At 40.5% G+C, this 20,896-nt stretch overlaps 1 protein-coding gene across 1 annotated transcript; it reads left to right on the forward strand.

The window, feature by feature from the left end:
* Positions 1-9,033: 9,033 nt before the first annotated feature.
* On the forward strand, positions 9,034-13,625 carry LOC311058123 (uncharacterized protein; the record flags this gene model as incomplete). Its single annotated transcript, XM_084075435.1, has 8 exons — positions 9,034-9,215; positions 9,660-10,200; positions 10,318-10,504; positions 10,710-10,970; positions 11,178-11,349; positions 11,449-11,600; positions 12,732-12,911; positions 13,352-13,625. The coding sequence occupies 7 exons, from the start codon at positions 9,034-9,036 to the stop codon at positions 12,890-12,892; spliced, it is 1,656 nt and encodes a 551-aa protein (XP_083931561.1). The 3' UTR covers positions 12,893-12,911; positions 13,352-13,625.
* Between the last annotated feature and the right edge of the window lie 7,271 nt (positions 13,626-20,896).

The following is a 20,896-nucleotide window of genomic DNA, read 5'->3' on the forward strand; positions in this document are numbered from 1 at the left end:
GATTGGTGGTATCGAGTGCTCGTTTGTGAGCATTTCGCAGACAGGAAGGGGGGGTGCATTTGGACCACCACCAGGAAGTGTGAGACAGTAGTACAGTACCCTTTTGGGCTGATTGGGGAGTTTGGAGACAACATTTCCTGTGGCATCCAAATAAAGGGTCACTGGGGTGCGTGGTTTCTTTTCACGCAGATGTTGCACGAGAATGTTGATCCCTGTCTCTGTGTACATGTGGATGCAAAAGGGGTCCACCTGCAAGAGTTGGATATATCCTGATATTTTCTGGAAACCGGTGTCACACTCTCGCATTATGTTTTGTGTTAGATACATCTCCATAAACACATCGTCATGCATCCTATTCCTTTTGGAGAACTCAGATTTAATGACCTTCAGGACGTTTTTGTTCAGACTCCTGCTGATATTTCCTGAGACTAATTCTACATGCGGTGTTTCTTTCAGTTTCCTGTAGAAGTAGTTTCCAACACCTTGTCTGAGCGCTTTGGCAATTTTACCTCTTTTTTTCCCTGTTGCTGGTCTTTTCTTGAATTTTTTTTTTTTATGTGTTATCTTGCCAGTTTGCCAAACCATAACCTTTACCGGTCTTGTGGCTTGTGGCTCCTGTTGGATTTTGAAAAAGTACCTTGCACTGCAAGATGGGAATGTGCAATTGGCTGTGATGTTGAGATATGGACTGTTTTTTTTCGGCTTTCAGGAGCTTTTATGTGGTGACCTTTGAATACTAGGGTGCAACATGGGTTAATTTTCCGGAATTCTTTATAAAATATGTTTATCCATGGCTTCCTCAATTTAGAAGTACCAGCAAGGGGTGTGATTCTTTTCCACTTTGTTGGGTCTATAGAAATTGTAAATTTCTTTTCCACGAATGGCAACTTTCTCCATTCTTTTTTGTTTGCATTGGGGTCAACCTGTTGGTTGGAGTCCCTTGGTGTTAGTGTCTCCTGTTCGTCATTTTGATTTGTGCCTTGTTCCCCCTGTTGGTTGGAGTCCCTTGGTGTTCGTGTCTCATGTTGGTTGGAGTCCCTTGGTGTTCGTGTCGCCTGTTCGTCATGTCGATTTGTGCCTTGTTCCCCCTGTTGGTTGGAGTCCCTTGGAGTTAGTGTCTCATGTTCCTCATGTCGGTTTGTGCCTTGTTCCCCCTGTTGGTTGGAGTCCCTTGTGTTCGTGTCTCATGTTGGTTGGAGTCCCTTGGTGTTCGTGTCTCCTGTTTGTCATGTCGATTTGTGCCTTGTTCCCCCTGTTGGTTGGAGTCCCTTGGTGTTCGTGTCTCATGTTGTTTGGAGTCCCTTGGTGTTCGTGTCTCATGTTGTTTGGAGTCCCTTGGAGTTCGTGTCTCCTGTTCGTCATGTCGATTTGTGCCTTGTTCCCCCTGTTGGTTGGAGTCCCTTGGAGTTAGTTCCTCATGTCGGTTTGTGTCTTGTTTGTCCTGGTTGGAGTCCTCTGGTATTAGTGAATTATGTTTATCCTGTGGGTTTGTGTTTTCTTCATGTGTCACCAAATCTCTGACTCCATTTCGATTTTGGGTCCAAATTACCCACAGCCAATGATTATTTTTTTTGTTGGTGGTGCCAAATAACTTTCTGGACAGTTCTGTCCATATAGCTGAAGAGTAAGTTGTGTCCTTTTTGGAAAGGTTGACACTCTTCATCGATGACACGACAACCTGTGTCCCTCCAGCAACACTCCATAAGTCCTTCCTTTGGATTTTGCCTCCTTTTTTAAATCGCATTGTGCTCACCTTTAAACAGGAGGAAAGAGGTTCAGGTTAGTATAATACCAACTCTAAAGGATCATATTCATGTTCATAGATAGACAGATTGATTGATATATAGATATATAGACAGTGTGGCCATAATTATTCAGAGAGGTAAGCACATATAGGGTTCTCCCCCTGGCTCCTGTAAGCTTTTCCTTTTTTCAATTAGCTATTTCCGATGGTTTGACGTCTTTGTGTGAGTGTGTGTGTGTTGTGGGGGTTTTGTGTGTTTAGGTGGATGGAAAACACCATTGGAGCTTGGTGTCCAAGAAGAATTGCCCAAATATCAAAAAATAAACAAAATTTAAGCTGCAAGCAGCATTGTCCGGGCCTTCGCCGCCACCCACAAGTCAGAAGAGGGGGCGGAGCTAGGTTACACCAATTACGGACAAGGACTCTTAACCAGGTGAAATGACACCACCCACAAGTTCATACGACAAACGGTTGATGAGTTATAGCCAAAAAAAGGATCAATCACGTATCGACCAATCAGAAGAGGGGGCGGAGCTAAGCTGCACCAATTAAGGTCAAGGACTCTGAACCAAGTCAAATGACACTACCCACAAGTTTCTACGACTAACAGTTGATGAGTTAAAGCAAAAAAAAAATCACATATCGACCAATCAGAAGAGGGGGCGGAGCTAAGCTGCACCAATTAAGTTCAAGGACTCTGAACCAAGTCAAATGACACCAACTACAAGTTTGTACGACAAACGGTTCATGAGTTATAGCCTAAAAAAGGTGTCTTGTGTGTCCTGACTGCATTTCAGGTTGATCCGATCAACCCTCAGGAGGTGTTCGTTAAAGTACCACCTGTGAAAATGGCATAAAATTTGCCAAATTGCCGCTTAAACGATTAAAAATGGCTGACTTCCTGTTTGGTTTCATACATAACGCCAAGAGACTTTTTTTTTTTACGTACGGACAAGATACATGTGTGTACCGATTTTCATACGTCTACGTGAAACCGTATAGTAGGGCTGCGTCTTTGACATTTTGTAGGGGGCGCCATTGAGCCATTACGTCCACGCCCCTTATTTTTTATATTAAATTACTCCATTTTTCGCCACCCGGGATGTGCGTGCAGAGTTTAGCAACTGTTCGAGTTTGTTTAGTTACTATTGACTTATTACATTATTAAACTATTACACTTATTACACTATTACGGGGCACCGACTGACCAGCATTCGTGGGGGACTACTGACGTCTAGTTACGTGACAGGAGCTTGAATGCACCTATTTTGGTTATTGTGATGTCATTGTAAAAGCCCTTTAGTATACTTGCCGCCTACAATTTAATTTATAATTGTAGAATAAGGGTCCCCATCATTTAGAAACTAACAAATGCTAAGCAGCACTTGTTGGGCAATATTCATAATTAGCGTATCAAGCTGGGATCATTAACATAGATAGATAAATAGATAGATAGATAGATAGATAGATAGATAGATAGATAGATAGATAGATAGATAGATAGATAGATAGATAGATAGATAGATAGATCCAGAGTCAGCAAATCAAAAAAATAAAAATAAACACAGCGATTGTACAGGCATCAAAGCTGTCAGAGAGGGGAATCAGGTGTGTCTGATCCTTCAGTTGACACTAACGAGTACAGAACAAGTGTTTGATGGCCCAATCAGTAAACTAAATGCAAAACCCCTTTGAAGTGGAGGGAGCAATTAGTAGCTCACTCTGATGTTGTGTTTAGAGATGGTTCTGTCCTCTGTAACAGGCACTTGCTAGGTCGGGCAACCTGAATGTAAACTTCACCTGAACTGCAGTTTAATTTACCTGCTGGGGCAAGCTTGGAGGCCTTACTGTCATTGCCTGTCCCCCATATCCCCTCTCACATACACAGAGTACCATCGGAAATATATAATCTGCAATATGGAGAGAAGCATCCCAGATCCCACAACCATGGAAATTTCAGTGAAGTAAAGTACACATTATTAAAACAGCCATCCATGGTGTCACTTTTTTTAAGTAGTTGTATAATATCCAATACTCTGCTGGTCAATACCAGAGTGGTTGTGTCAAAATTGTTATGAGCCAAATTGTTATTTTAAAAAACATAACATATGACCATTTTATATCAGTGCCCTGATGGAACCTGAATGGACATAAATATTCATGACCTTCCCCAAGTGATGGAAGAGAAGTGACTAACCCCTCACCTCTCTGACAGGCATCAAACCTGTCATAGAGGGGAATCGGGTGTCTTTGATACTTCAATTGACACTAACGAGTACAGAACAAGAATGAGAGTTGGATGGGCCAATCAGTAAACTAAATGCAAACCCCCTTTGAAGTGGAGTGAGTAATTAGTAGTTCAGGTCGAGCTGACCCCATCCCCTCACATATATATATTCTTTAATATAACATTTTAGAAAGAAATCAGTCAACAATCTAGGTTTGTTCATGAAAATGGGTTAACCTCAAACACTTTGCAAAATAAACACTTTCAACGTGTTGTTTCATTAATGGGTTAGTAACAATATATAAACAGTCCTAAGAAATCCCTGTGTTTCTGATGGATTTAGTTTGAAAATAAACAATGTGCCTGTACTAAATGTGAATTAATACATCACACAGATTTCGTTTTCTACAATGCTTTTCACTTATTTTGAACTGCCTGCATATTATATATGCAAATCTACTATCAAAATAAAGCATTGAAATAAATAAACGCTTCCTTGGCAAAACATATTTACAATTACAAGAATTGACAAAGGAGGGAAAAATACTTACTTGTATTGGATAAGAAGTTTCCAGAAATCCTGAAGATATCCAAAAGACTTGCCAGCAGTAAGTGTGGTTATGTGTGAAAAATAATGTGGTTGACTGGTACTTCTCCAAAGTAAGACTGAGTGAACAGCAAGCAATCTCGAAGGAGAGCCAGAGCCCAATTGAACAGCACCTGTTGTAATCACTGATTAGTCTAGACAGGAGTCTACCAAGAAGAGTCACAAATGGATATCTAATGTTTGGATCTAGAGGAGTATGAGATGTAAAATAAAGAAAACTAACAAAAGATTGGACATGGGAAGACTAGATAGACCTTATCCAAACCATCGAGTTGATGCTTAATGTAATTTATGTAATTAATACTGTACATTTTGATGCTGGATTAATGTAATTAAAATAATGATTAAAACTCATATGTAATAATCAGATCAAAAAATAATATAAAAGATGAGAAAATTACATAATAACAATTTTTTCTATAATGTAATAATGTACTATACTGTTATTACATTTTGAGCCCATAGTACATAATAAGCCCTTATTTCATTCTAAGTGGCTATATATACTGTATTGCCATGATAAGTTTTGATGCTACAGCTATATGTATATTGTCGTTGATTGTCAGCTAAATGATATGTTTGATGATTGTTCAGTAGCCCTACATATTGATGATAGATTTTTTTGTTTTCTTCTTAATGTCTCTTGGCTTTTGAGGTTAGCCGGATTGCTCTGTTTTAGACCAAATTTTCCAAATAATGAAAAAACCTTTCAACCTTGCAATAAATACCAACGTTTATACTCCCTTTAAAGGGCGGAAATCCGCTGCATTCCCATAGCAATGCATTGGAGGAATCCACAAATCCGCAGCCAGAGGATTTTGGTGTGCCCGTGGCCTAACAAGTAAAGTAGCCCAGTTACAATGTTACTTGAGTAAGAGTAAAAAAGTACATGGTTTTAAATGTACTTAAGTATTGAAGAGTACATGCTTTTAAAATGACTTACAGTAAAAGTAACAGTAAAAGTAAAAGTACATTTCCTTCCATCCTTCCCTCCTTCCTTAGCTCCCTCCTCCCTTGCTTCCCTCCTCTCTTGGCTCCCTCCTCCCTTCCTTTACTCATTCCTTTGCTCCCCCCCTCCCTCCTCCCTTCCTCCCCTCCTTCCTCCCTTCCCTTTCCCTCCTCCCTTCCCTCCTTCAACTTCAAAGTACTCAGTACTTTTCAGCCTTCTTAGAAATGTTCTTGAGTAAGAGTACAGATATTTGTCTTGGAAATGTACTTGAGTAAGATTAAAAAGTATCAAAAACATCAAATACTCAAGTAAAGTACAAATCCCCAAAATCTGTACTTAAGTACAGTACTTAAGTACATTTACTCAGTTACTGTCCACCACTGCTTGTGATAGCTTTGAAACTCAATCAGCCGATACCGGCCAGTGGTTACCAAAACAGAGGATGGGGACATCAAGGCTGTACCCACTATATTTTTGAGTATACCAGGTTTGTGTGTGTGTGTGTGTGTGTGTGTGTGTGTGTGTGTGTGTGTGTGTGTGTGTGTGTGTGTGTGTGTGTGTGTGTGTGTGTGTGTGTGTGTGTGTGTGTGCAGCCTTTCCTCGGAGGGAAAGGCCGCGGCCCCCAGGCGCGGAATAATTTAAAAAAAGTTCTGTGTGTGTGTGTGTGTGTGTGTGTGTATATGTATGTCCACTAATCCCTACCTACATTGTAGTCAAGGTAGTGTGTTTGATAAAATGGCTTGCATGTCTTTTAGTTCTACTTGATTTCCTCTTCATGAGTCTCTCCCTATATATCGTAGTTAAGGTAGTGTGTACTGTTTGAGCAATGTAGTTTATATGTAATAGTACGTTTGGAGAGAACCGTAAGTTTGGAGAGAAGCGCTTGATATGTGGCACGAGGCTACTGGACAACCCAGTAGTTATTATCCATGACGGAGCGACACGATGACCTGGTATTTATTATCCATGACGGAGCGGCGCCGTCTCTGGTGATGATGGGCCACGGAAAACGCCGCTGAGCGAGGCGCTAGCCGAGCGACTCGACGCGATTTCCGTTGCGACCGTGTGAACAAATTGAAATTCAACCAAAATAATGTAGTATGACTCTAGGGAGCCCCCTAGAGGTGATATGGAGTTTCATGGTCCTACATCCCATAAGTGGTAAACTATTGAGCAAGATTCCATGTACAAATTCACCCAAATTAAACTAAATTAAAATGTATCAAACTAATTGCTGTAGTATGACTCTGGGGAGCCCCCTAGTGGTGATAAGGAGTTTCATGGTCCTACATCTCATAAGTGTTAAAGGGGAGACACCAGGGAGCTTTCCTCTCAAAAGTAATGACGCATATCTCTTAAAGACCCCCTAAGGATGTCCCAAAAAAAAATCGTTTGAAAAAGAATAAATAGAAATAGGCATATTTGAAGTTATAAAAAAGAGCTCCCTCTGGTGGCTTTACTTCGGGAAATAGGCGATTGTGCAATATCCGTGACGTCAAGCGTATGTGACCGCAGCTGGGGAATCGCTACCAGTGTTGCCATGTCCGTTTATTATAAGCGACTTGTTTTTATAAAAAATAGCTGCTTATTTCTCTCGTAGAATCTGGCAACGCAGCAGTGCGCGTCATAGGTCGGTAGTTGTGATAGTAATAGTAGTAGTAGGCCTAGTGTAGTTTTAACAGTTTTTTTAAAAGCTAAAAAAACAGCCTTTTTAAAGGCTAACGAAGCTAGCAAGCTAACAACATGCCCAGGACTTGCGTTATTGGAGGTTGCAGTAACTCCAACTATGATGGAGTAACTTTGCACTTTTGGCCAAAGTGTGAGAAGCTTGCTCGCAAGTGGGATCGCTTCGCACGGATCAAGAGGGCAGACTGGACCAAGGGGACCCCAGGCGTGTCGACGATATGTGGGATCCACTTTACTCCGGGCGATTACGATGGCTATGGGCAGTGGAAAGCTGGACTAATCGCAAGGCTGAGACTCAGGAAGGATGCAGTTCCCACAGTCAATGTCGGGTTTTCTGGTGCTCCGTCAGCCACAGTTACACAGCGATCAAGAGCGTCTGCCATGATGGAGATAAATCGGGTGAGTGTCTGTGTTATAAATGCATTTTTATTGTTTTCATAACCAACATGGGTACATTATGCATTGGCTTGGACACTGGCTACACCCACGACATGACAATTGACAACGTATACAATAAACATAAGTTATTCCTTCAACTGCTGAAGTAAACGGCATACAAATGGGTCCATCTGCATCATGTAGCCTGTGCTTTGAGAACAAAACGTTATATTATGCCTTCTAAATAGCGCGGGTAAATGTTATTTTGTGCGCGCTAATACAGTGAGTGTGAGCCTAGCTCTGGTCCCTGTTAGAAGGACCTCTCCTAACAACTCTATATTGCAGGGGTCTCCAACGTTTTCAGGCCAAGGACCCCCTAGCTGAGAGAGAGATGAAGCAGGGACCTCTAGATTGTATAGAATTGTGTTTCAGATTAAACTATTTAGGTTTTTACTTGGTCTGCTCTTTTTTTCCCTCTACACCTCTGTAAAAAAAGAAAATAGCAGATCTAAAAATAGCAGATCTACAAGCTCACAGTTGTTGTAGATCTGCTATCTTTGGCTAAAGTTCTCCTCAGAAAAGGGATGCTATAGGGTTCAAGTGGTTCATGTAAAAATAAATAATCATATCACACAAAGATTTGGTGGCCCCCTGTAGTAACTCTGAGGACCCCCTAGGGGTCCTGGACCCCCTGTTGAAGACCCCTGCTATATTGGATCAATACTGATGTGCACTATGCTGACAGCTTCTACTTGGTATTGTCATCAATACTGTGACATAACCTTTGCATATTGTTAATGTTTTTTATGTTCTATGCTATTTGAATATAGTGCCTGGCACCTACTGTCACAGAGAGTACAGCGGGCCCTTCATCCACGGTATCTCACACTGAGCCAACACCTGTAACTCCAGATGCACGATTGTGTGATCACCACCACCAAGGCACACAGTGCACATGGATACCAACTCCACATAAGAGCATTCGTGAGTGATCAAAACGTATTTTTCAATTGAACTATTTGCCAGACCCAAGGGGTCTGGCTTACATGAGGCTCTGTACCTGTTTTCTTCATACATGGGCATGCCCCCTTTGTCCTTAGGCCCCAGCCATAAAAGTCTGTCCCCCTTCCATCCATACATGGGCATGTTTTGTACCTGTTTTCTCCATACATGGGCATGCCCCCTTTGCCCTTAGGCCCCAGCCATAAAAGTCTGTCCCCCTTTTGTCCATACATGGGCATACACCGTGACGTAGTGCTGGGTCTGGCAGAACCAGGTCTCCTGGTCTTGTTAACATATTCTCTCTAATATCATGTAATACTTTGTCATTGTGTTTAAATCTTCATACAATCTAATACAAAGTACAACAACTGTGCCATGGCTCAATAACAATAGCTGCCAATTTTTCTGTACTTTTAGGTTGTCAAACCAGTTCTCCCAAGATGATTTCCATTGGTGTGCAGTGTGAAATTATGTTGGACGAACCAGAGGCAGCTATGGAGTTGTATGAGGAAGAGGAGGAGGAAGAAGAAGAGGAGGAAGCCATTGAAGACATGGATGATGAGGATTATCTCCCAGGAGAAGATGAAGAAGATGAAGAGGATGGGGAGATGACATTGTCTGGGTCAGTGGCCATGTTTAGCATCACATGTATGCACTGTAGACTGTTGGTATTTTCTATCTCAGATGATACAAATGTAGATGTCAGGTCGGCGATACAAAAACAAATGTATGCATAATACATTAGTTTAGGAAGTTTTCAGTGAAGACATTGCATTGCAGCTGCTAGTACTATTACTAATGCTAATAATACTAATAATAGTATCAATAATATTTATTATGATTAACATTATTGTGAGTGACGTTCACAGATGTGCACCACAATTGCCTATAACTCAGTGCAATTTTGCATTATCTTAGGACTATCTGAGGGTAAATAATGTGTATGCTGTGTTGACATTCAATTCATACTTCACAAGTTCTAAATGTCTGTGCAAGTACAATAACATGCTAACCATTTAACCCAGAGCAAGGAGTTCAATCTTGTATGTATGTATTCTTTTTCCAGAGAGCCAGAAACCTCTGACCCAGGTCCTGTGAAGGACAGGAAATATCTTGTGTTTCGGTCACAGCTAATGACCCTGTTCCAACACTGTGTGCTGTGTCTTGCCGAAACACCTGGCACAGTCAGAGAATGTGGAACCGCCATCTACGTCACACAAACCTGCAAGTCCTGTGGCCATGTCAAGAAATGGGACAGCCAGCCAAAGATTGGGAGTGTTGCTGCCGGGAATTTGCTGCTGTCGGCTGCGATTCTGGCTTCGGGAAGCATGCCAACCAAAGCCCTGCGCATGCTCAACATACTGGGAGTGGCGACCATGCACCGGAACACCTTTTTTAGGCATCAGAAAGCCCATCTTGAGCCTGCCATTCTACAGGTCTGGAAGGACGAGCAAAGTGGCATCATCGCGTCGCTCAAGGATATGGGTGAACCACTGGTGTTGACAGCAGATGGGAGGAGTGACAGCCCAGGACACTCAGCTAAATTTGGCACGGTCAGCATTATTGAGCAGAGGATCAACAAAGTTCTCCACGTTGAAATTGTACAGGTATGTGATGCATGTCTTTTTTCCATTTCTTAATTGCTCAACTATCTGTTTTACATTCATTTTCTAGGTCAATTAGTGTTTAGTTTTTTTGTCTTTCTTTCTTTTTCTTTATTTTAGAGTAATGAGGTGAAGAGCTCGTCTTGGTGTGAGCTTGAGGGACTGAAGCGGACCAAGACCTTCCTGGGTGGTGCTGAACTGGTAGTGGGAACACTTATCACAGACAGAAATCGGCAAGTAGCCAAATGGATCCGAGAAATCTGGCTAGGAGTCAAACATCGGTTCGACATTTGGCATATTGCAAAAGGTATGACCTAGTGTGCACTTTGTAAGTTTGGAATTATAGAAGAAATGCACCTAAACATTTTAATCTGACTAAACTACTTGATAATGATATCCCTAGACAATCTTTCTTCTGATTTTTTTAATCTAGTAACAAACTGTATAATGTCAGAACATTTTGCAGAATTGTTCTGATTGTAGACTAATACAAATATGTATTCTTTGACTAGGCATCAGCAAGAAGATAGTCTTGCTGGCCACTAAGCGAGAGAGCAGAGCTGTAGGGCTGTGGCAAAAATCCATCATAAACCATCTGTACTGGTCTGCTGGATCGAGCACGGAAGCCAACAGGGACATGATTCTTGCGAAATGGCAGGTTGTGCTCTACCATTTGCAAAATCAACACACAGACCTCCCAAATCCACTAATGCCTGCATGTCCCCATGATCCATTAGAAGAGCACGAAAGAACAAAGGAATGGCTGGCACCAAGTAAGTGACCATTTAATTTTGTATTTAGATGTCTATAGGCTATAGCAATAGTATTTTTAAATGTATTTTAGTCAAAAATAAATGAAGAGGATGGGGAATAAATGAATTAAAATAATGTAGCAGCCTCGGGTCTAAATGGGTTAATGTATGCCTGGAATTCAATCTGATGGGGTTTATACTTTTTGTGTTTGTACCCTGCTCCCCCAGACTCTGCTAGCTCAGTTGGTCTGGAGAAGATCCTCCATGGGACTTTGATCTCAAAGGATATTTCAAAGCTCTCCACTGACCACCAAACATCTAGTCTGGAGGCCTACCACGCACTGATCCTGCACTTCCTACCGAAGCACACATGCTTCTCCTACACAGGAATGCATGCCAGGTAGGCATTACATTTCACAACTGTTATTGTATCTTTTGATTTTATGGGTTGCATTACTATTCAGGGATGTGCTCTGTTTTTGTTCTTTACGTCTTCTAGAACATACCTTGCAGTCATGCATAACAATGAAAACAGTGGACGCATGCAGGCAGTGCGTAAAAGAGATGGTATGGTACGGTGGTCAGTCGTCTTCCCAAAGGCAAAGAAGGGAGATTATTCGCTCCGCCCAGTGAAAACCAAACCCACTTTCGGTGAGTGTCTACACTATTATTGTGCAGCCTTGGTACAACTAATATATTTTATATATTCTTCTTTCCTCTTCTTTTCCTTTCAGGGGTCGCCACAACGAATCATCTGCCTCCATCTCACCCTGTCCTCTGCCTCCTCTTCTTTCACACCAACTAACTTCATGTCCTCTTTCACTACATCCATAAATCTCCTCTTTTATCTTCCTATAGGCCTCCTGCCTGGCAGTTCCAACCTCAGCATCCTTCTACCGATATACTCACTACCCCTCCTCTGTACATGTCCAGACCATCTCAGTCCGGCCTCTTTGGCTTTATTTCCAAATGATCTAACATGGGCTGTCCCTCCAATATACTAGGTCCTGATCCTATCCATCCTCGTTACTCCCAGAGAGAACCTCAACATTTTAGTCTCTGCTACCTCCAGCTGTGCTTCCTGTCTTTCCTTCAGTGCGACTGTTTCTAAACCATACCATACAACATACAGTTGGTGCCTACTGAGTTTGTAGTTTCTCATGTGACTTTCACTTGTGTGAGCCAACCTAGCTCACGCAATAAATGTAGTTCCAAATACTACCACGAGATGGCGCTTTGGAGTCACCTTTTTTTCGGTTTCAAACAGACAGACAGACAGACAGATAGATGTCTTATATTATTATTATTATTAATAATAATAATAACTAGCAATAATTAAGTGTGCTTAGAGCGTTTACATTTTGATTGGGTTTTCTGTTCAGCGTCAGGCAGTCAGTCCCACCACCGTCTTGTTCACCTTCCCTTTCATTCTTGTTGATACTTTCCTATCACACATCATACCTGACAATTTTCTCCACCCGTTCCAACCTGCTTGCACTTGTTTCTTCACCTCATTTCTACACTCTCCATTGCTCATAGGGCAGAACACTGTCCAATATATAAAAAGTATATATATATATATACACACACACATAAAATAACAATTGTGCACATCTCTAGACCCCAACGGGAGGTGCGGGTCAATGCAAGACAAAATTACAAAATAATACAAAAGGTAGCCTTCAAAAGAAGGGGCCGCACACTCTTGAAATGCATGATGACTTATTGATGCAGTATACTGTATTACTGCATAATTAATTGTATCTTCTTTTTTTGTTACAGAATATACCACAAAGGTCATGGAGATGGTATCTTCAAAAGTGTCTGGAGCCAGTGACTGCCAGCCGATGCCTATTGCCCCGCCACCGCTATGCCACAATGCAAAACGCCCAGAGTTGAGCCTTGCAGTTGCGACATATGTGAGTCGCTACAAGAAGGATTAATCGGCAGGACCCACCTATGGTAAGTTTCTACAATATCAATATGTTTGCTCACTCTGTTGTTACACAATCAAACCCCCCACCAAATACTTTTTTTCCTGACCATGTTGTATGTTTAGAATCTTTTTCAATGGGTCGTTGAGCCAGATGATCACGTTGAGGTTGTTGAATTTCATAGTCTTTACCGTGACTGTGTGTGTGTAAAAACGTGGCAGGTAGCATTTTGCCAAAAGGCAAGAATAGAAAATTCATGATGCTAATTGAATGATTTACTCTTGTACACAAAATCTAGATGTTTATGTCTTGATCTTATGTTAATATAAAATTGTGTAAACAAGCAAAATATGAAGGGGCACAAAGAAGTCATGTACAAATGAAAGCACCTGAAGCCATTATTGGTAGAAACGTGAAGGAGTTATTTATTTTTCTTTACATTTGAAACTATTTGTTTTATCATGGCAGTCTGAATCCAGTGTACGGAATCCCCGCTTCATTTGGGAATCTGGATCTGATAGCTTGGACCGAACACGAAGGAATCGGGACTCTGTTGTACCTGCCAAGATATCCCCAGTTCCAAAAAACAAACTGTCTGTAAGCTGTGTAACGGAACTTTCTGTGGAAGAAAAAGTAAAACAGAGTTGATGCCTATTTTGATGTTGTGATTTTTTTCTTTTGGACTTACAGTAATGTTATTGTTGTTATATGTTGTTGTTAGTGTTATTCAGTGCGACTGCCAAAGAAAACAGTAATGTCTTGGTTGCAACTACTTTTACACAGTACTGTACACGTGTAGTATATAATGTGCTCCTTGGTGCAGTGGTTCTAATAATCTTTTGGGTCAGGTTTGACCCCTGTAAAAAACGTTTTCATCCACGGCACCCCTGGATTACAGTGTTACTTTATAGAACATTAAATGTATGTCAAAGGATGGTATGTAAACATGTACATTTTCCCCCCTAAGACACAGTATGTGACACAGAAAAATGTACAGAATATCCTTTCCCATAAGGACAGATTGAAAATAACTTTGTACTTAACAATTTGAACCCCAGCATTTCTATTCTGGGGGGGAACATTCCCCCCAAACATAGCAGATCTACAAACTCACACCGTGTTGTGTTGCTACGGATTGTGAGCTTGAAGATTAGCAAAAAAGGTATAGAGGGTGTAAGTAGTGAAATTGAACTGATATTGATGAATTACAAATATTATCAATGTGTTCTACCTGTACTTGCACCATGGCACCAACTATGAGAAACCCTGCCTAGTGAAACCAGTCCAAAATAATATATGTTGGAATAGTTGTAAAGTACATAATATGAGCTAATAAAACAGGTCTGTGGGTATTTGTAGCCACCAAATACTGCCACCAGGTACCAGTATTTATTGGTTTACGTTTTTTTTGTTGAAAACTCATTGATGATTGAAACTCACTCATGCTGGGTTTGATTGATTGATTGATGTACTTTATTTAGTAAGACATGAGAACAGTACATGGCAGTACATAACAGTACATGGAAGTACAAATTCGCAATACAAGGTCTACTAAACTGGATAGCTCAGTTAAGCACGCAGCTTGTTTAAGATGAGATCCCCATGCACACAAATCATGTTGACATATAAGAGACAGACAGATATACACACTACTATACAGAATGTCATACAATCAGTTTACAGGTTACTGGTATGAAGTATGAAGGGTGAAAAATATGTACAAAAAAGAAAGAGAGGGGGGGGGGGGGGGGTAGGTTAGGTTAGGACATGGGGTAGGTTAGGACTTGGACAGGGGCCATTTTTGAAATGCAGCCTCCTGAAGGTGTATCTTTAGGGCATTTTTGAAAGTAAGTAGGGTTTTACACTCCTTTACTCCTTTTGGTAGGGCATTCCACATTTTAGATGAATAGCATGAGAAAGAGTTCATTCCCTTTGTTGTGCCAAATCTGGGTTGAACATGGTTTGTGGAGCTGCCTCTGGTGTTATGATCATGGACTTGATTAACATTTTGGAAGTATTTTGACAAATACAGGGGGATCCCAATGTTGTGGTGTATCTTAAAGACCAGGCCCATAGCAAGTTGCTGTACTCTGTCCTCAACCCTAAGCCATCCAAGCCTAGCAAAATGGGCATGGGTTAGATGGGCTTTGTAATTGAGGCCAAGAAGTAGCCTTACAAGTTTGTTTTGGGATGTTTGGAGCCTTGTTTTTAGGGCCTTGGAGGTGTTGTGATACCACGAGGTGCATGCATAATCATAGTGACCTTGTATGAGGGCCCCTACAAGAATCTTCAGAGTATTCTTACTGACTTCGATCTTCATCGGCTCTATTGTCCTGCCTGTATTGATGGTAGGCTGTTCTCAGCACATGCACATCCAGGCAGACTGTTGAGAAGCCTGGGTGTGCAGTAATGCACACTATTGGGGGACACTCATTGATGGTGCGGAGTGTCTCCCTATAGCCACGGCAGCAGACACACTCATCATGGGTGGGCATCACCACACAATTTCCACAGGTGCACCTACAACATAAATATATTTATACCATTATTTCTTAAAATGTTTTTATTAAAACAATAATGCTAAACCAATATATTTATGATCTTGAAATAATGCAGGCGTTGTTTTATTAGTTACACGTTTTGAAATGTATAAAAAATGTTTTGAAAATAGCCTATCTACAAGCTTGTAGATTGGCTATTTTCAAATGGTCGAAAGGTATATATAGGACTGATGTGTGTAATGTATGTTTTGTAATAATAATCCAAATCTACAAAGTACTAGTAACTAAAGTTTTCAAATAATTGGAGTTTTGAATGTAGTGGAGTAAAAGTATAATATTTGCCTCTGATATATAGTGGAGTAGAAGTAAAAGTATTGCAAATTGAAAATACTCATGTGAATTAAAAATGCCTCAAAATTATACTCAAGTACAGTACTTGAGTAAATGTAGTTACTTTACAGCACTGTACCAATTAGTGTTCCCCACTCGCACTGGCCCAGGGGGAAGGGGTGGTGCTGCTCCAGGACCAGGTCCTTGTGGATCAGGTTCAAACCTGAAAGGTTGAAGTGCTGCTGCAATCTCCACCTCTTCATCTTCTACATCCTCTTCATCTTCATTCTCCACAAAATCCTCATCCTCGTCATCGTCTTCTTCATCTTCATCTTCGTCTTCATCATCATTCTCCACTAGTTCCTCTTCATCTACTTCTTCATCATCATCCTCCACTAGTTCCTCTTCGTCTACATCTTCATCACCATTCTCCACTGAGTCCACCAATTCCTCATCTTCATTCTGTAACAATTCCTCTTCTTCCTCAAAATCGGGAGATGGGGAGAACTGGAAACTATGGTTGCTCTCGCTGTCAGACATTTTCAATTATAGGTGGGATACGCGTGGGTATACAGGTAAAGTCGCGCAGTTGTGACGCACAGTACACAGCTAAAATATCCAATCTATAAGCTCATAAGTAAAGTGAGCTTGTTGATCTTACATTTTCCAAACACATCCTGATAGCCAATTAATTTCTAGTTTCCATGACATTTCGTCAAATCTCTATGTGACATATTTGAAGGGTTTAGCTTTTTTAGTTTTGTCCACCTTAGTGATTTAGCCAACTTTGTGTAACTAACCCAAGTCTGGAATGACCATAGGCCTACATAGTAGCAATCATATACAAAACGTTTATGATTGTAGCTGTAGCCTACCTAGCCCACTATTATGCATAAATAATATAAATCAATATAGGAAAAAGGCGATTATTATGTTTGACAACAATCAGCTGCTTATATCATCAGCGGGTCAAAAGGGTGTTTATGTGGGCACAGGGCAAGAGACATGTCATTAGCGTTTGTGAAGGATCTTATAACGTTTGAGATTTAATTCCAGTGAAAAAAAATTGGCATAATTGTATTGTAGGCTAATTCTATTTGTGTCTAGCGTCCGGGTAAATTGTATTTTTTTCTCTTGACTGATGCAATGTAAATGTGGAGACCCAGCAAAATTTCTATGGACCAAAATAATATACTAATATTCAGAACTATGGTTGAGAGTGTTAGGCTGTAAACCAATTGATATTCACATTAACAGGAAAATCAACATAACACTACAATGATTGTATGTATATATATGTTGGTCTCTGGTTGGAAAATTTACATTAAAAAGAACCAGGAAGAACCACTTTGTGCATGTTAAAAGTAATATAATAATTAAATGCTTTGAGGCATAGTGTAAACAAGAATACTTGTTTAACATTTTTATTTATCATCCATGTAACCTAAACAGTGTTTATTTCTCTGCTGGGAATTATTTCATTGTGAAGAGCTAATTGTCCAGTGGCTGAAAAAGTACTCAAATATTTCACACGTAAAAGTATCATTAATGTAGAAATACTGTGTACCAGAAGTAAAAGTAATCCTTACGCAGAATGTCCCGTTTCATATGTTTTCAAATGTATACATTTTCGAAAAAATAGCCGATCTACAATTAAGCTCACAGTTGTAGATAGGCGTTGCATTGTGAGCTTGTAGATCGGCTATTTTCAAATGGCCGAAATGTATATAGGGCTGAAGTGGTTAATGTGTGTTTAGTAATAATAATCGAAATCTACAAAGTAACTAGTGACTAAAGTTGTCCAATAGTTGTAGTGGAGTAAAAGTATAATATTTGTCTCTGAGATGTAGTTGAGTAGAACTAAAACTAATGCAAATTGGAAATACTACAGTAAAGTGTAGTAGGCTACTTGAGTAAATGTACTTAGTTACTTTCTATAACAAAGCCGTCCACGTCACGTCGTCGCCCCTCGTCCAGCGGGCAGACCAGAGCATAAAGGTATTTCTATCACTAACTCTTAATTCCATTTAAAATAAATAACTAGTCTACCTGTCCACTATTAATCTAATGTAGTGTCATTGTTTGCTACAGCCAGAGAGACCACAAAAATCAGGTAAGGTAAAAAAAAAAAAAAAAAACTTCCAGAACCAGACCCCGAGTCACCTCTCTGGTTATACCCGCAGATGAGCGCTCATCTTGGGGCATGCTGATCCGCTGTGGCCCGCTGGAACAGCCTGGTTGATCAAGACACGCCCCCAAGACAATATATCTGCGCGACCTCTGTTTCGATGTGAATACTGCAAAAACGGGCGGCGGATTATTTAAAAAAAATTGAGGGTGTATAGCAGACATGTCGTTGGTCATGTCAATTAAAACATTTTTTTTTTAACTTTATTGTAAATAGAGTAAAATAGTGTAATTAAAACGGCCTTTTCCAATGTATTCCAGATGGGTGACGTATTTGAGTCTCATCTCTGACGCGTTGTTTTCGGTCGGCCCTTTCCGAGGTGGTGAGAGGGATTTTCGGAATTTTGGCCACTAGGGGCTTCTTTCTTCTGAAAACTCTCAACACAGACCCTTTCAGTCTATAGTTACATTGGCAAATATTTTCACAACTTTGTCACAATTAAATTGGGACAAAGTAGTGTCCATTATGTTACTTCCACTTTAAGCTATTGAGCAAAGTTCCACATAAAAATCACTAGATTACATAAAAAATCACCAAAATTAAACAAAATGAAATTTGACTGAACTAATTGCTGTAGTATGACTCTGGGGAGCCCCCTAGAGGTGATATGGAGTTTCATGGTCCTACATCCTATAGGTTTTAAGCTATTGAGCAAAATTGCACTTGAAAATTCACCAAAATTAAACGAAATGAAATTTGACCGAACTAATTGCTGTAGTATGACTCTGGGGAGTCCCCTAGTGGTGATAAGGAGTTTCATGGTCCTACATCTCATAAGTGTTAAGCTATTGAGCAAAGTTCCTCTTTAAAATTCACCAAAATTAATGAAATTATTTATTTTAGTAAATAAATGTTGTAGTGCAATCATGTGTGCACCATTGATATGTGGTGTAAATTTGGTGATGATATATTGGTGGCATATAAGTAAAGTTATTGAATATTTTCACTTTGGGTGTTGCACTTTGGAGACGGTCCCTAACCGCTCCGCTTGCCGTCTGCTGCCCGCAAAGCTATTATAATCTCATACACTCGGAGGTTAGCCTGGGGTTCACAGCATGTTGTAGTTAGTTTTTTATCAAATCAGGATAAGAACAATACGTTTTTTGTGATTTAGGATGGTTTTGTTCAACAGCTATTGAGGCCGTAAGAGTGAATCTGTTGCGAATCCGTGAATCTCGTTCTATCTTTACTCAACTCTATAAAGGAGAAAGAGGGCAACGCATCAAACTTTGTCCGTCACTTGAGGACAGCGACTGGCCATGAAGTCAAGTAAGTGAAACCTACGACCCTAAACGTAAATGCCCGACCTGTGGCCAATGTATGTGGCATCCGCGTGCGGTTAGGGTTAGGGTGCGGGTTTGGTTCGGGTTTAGTATTGGAAACGTCGGAGCGCTGCGCTGTCGGAGGAATGCGCTGTCGGACTAACGTACTGCACCCGAAGACTAGAAGTGTGTGTGTGTGTGTGCATGCATGCCATGCGTGTTGGAATACTACTAGTCGTTCGTGTTTTGTTTATGACCCCAGATATCTAACGCCAAGCCAGGAGGAGAGGTGGTGCTGCTCACTGTGCTCAGTACTCACTTTAAATGTAATAATAAATCAACAACAACAGTAGCACCAGCCAGCGAGATATACGTACTTGTAAACATTAAAGACACTCACCACTGTCGATTCAGGATCACACCGATCATGATGTACTGTAGTGAAGTGACTGTATACTTTATCCATGGTAACAGCAATAAAGTCTCTGCGTAATCCATCACTTTCTCACGTCGCCACTTTCCATTCATCCGCAGGTTTAATAACTTTAACTTCACTAAATCACTCCCACCAAACTTGAATTCTTTCCTTATTTTTTCCACCATAAGTTTCTCTCTGCTAATATATATATATATATATATATATATATATATATATATATATATATATATATATATATATATATATAACTATAAGCTTAAAGAGATGCCTTTATTCCACTGTGTTGTAGCCTCTTTTTTTTCTTTTACCAAGGACCCCTTTGCAAAAACAAAACAAAAACATGTGTACAGGGTTGCCATATCTGCTTATTATCATTTCCCCGCAAGATTTTATTTGAAAATAGCAGATCTACAAGCTCACTGTGAGCTTGTAGATCTACTATTTTCAAATAGCTGATGTATATGTTAAAGTAAAGTGCTCATGTGGCCCATAGTCGCTTCTTTTGGGCTGATTTTGGGCTGGTTTTCCTAGACCTGGTTGCTTGTTTCTCTCACAGAATCTGGCAACACTGCATGTGTACTGTAGTAGATGGCTAAACTGTGCCTGATGGAAAATGACGTAATATTAAAATACTACAAAACAAACACAGACACGTCAAGATTATAGGCCTATTAGGCCTATAGATAAATGTCATTAATGTATTTCCTTTCCTGCATCATTTTACCCACAGTTTATCCATTAATAATTCATATAATTATAGGCTATTTGTCTTTGTTTGACACAACTGCACCCAAAATGTGCTGTCAGTAAATTTAGAATTAAGTGTGTGTGTGTGTGTGTGTGTGTGTGTGTGTGTGTGTGTGTGTGTGTGTGTGTGTGTGTGTGCAGTTTTATGTCTGCTACACATAAATGTCACACACCAATAACCTTTCTTGTTTTCCTCTGTTTCACATATATGAAGAGTACAAGAGTTGGAGGGATCAGCCAGTGCCTGGTCCCAGGCAGTCAGGGATTGTACAATTCTCTCTTCCTCTTGATCAGCCCCTAGTGGCATATAGCCAGACACACCCCAAACAGAGAGCCATCACCAACGCCATCGTTGAAGACCTAATAGTGCGGTGTAACCTTCCCCTAACTATAATGGAAAACAAAAACTTCCGGCACTTTCTCTCCGTAGTAGACCCCAAGTACATGGCCACCACTTATCGCTCTGTAATGAAACAAGTACAAGGCTCTGTAGCAGCGACCCGCACAAAGCTCAAAGGGATCATCGCAGAAGCAGAAGAAATTAGG

Source organism: Gymnoscopelus microlampas (genome assembly GCF_963454915.1).
Source record: "Gymnoscopelus microlampas genome assembly, chromosome: 13".
NCBI classification, from domain to species: Eukaryota; Metazoa; Chordata; class Actinopteri; order Myctophiformes; family Myctophidae; genus Gymnoscopelus; species Gymnoscopelus microlampas.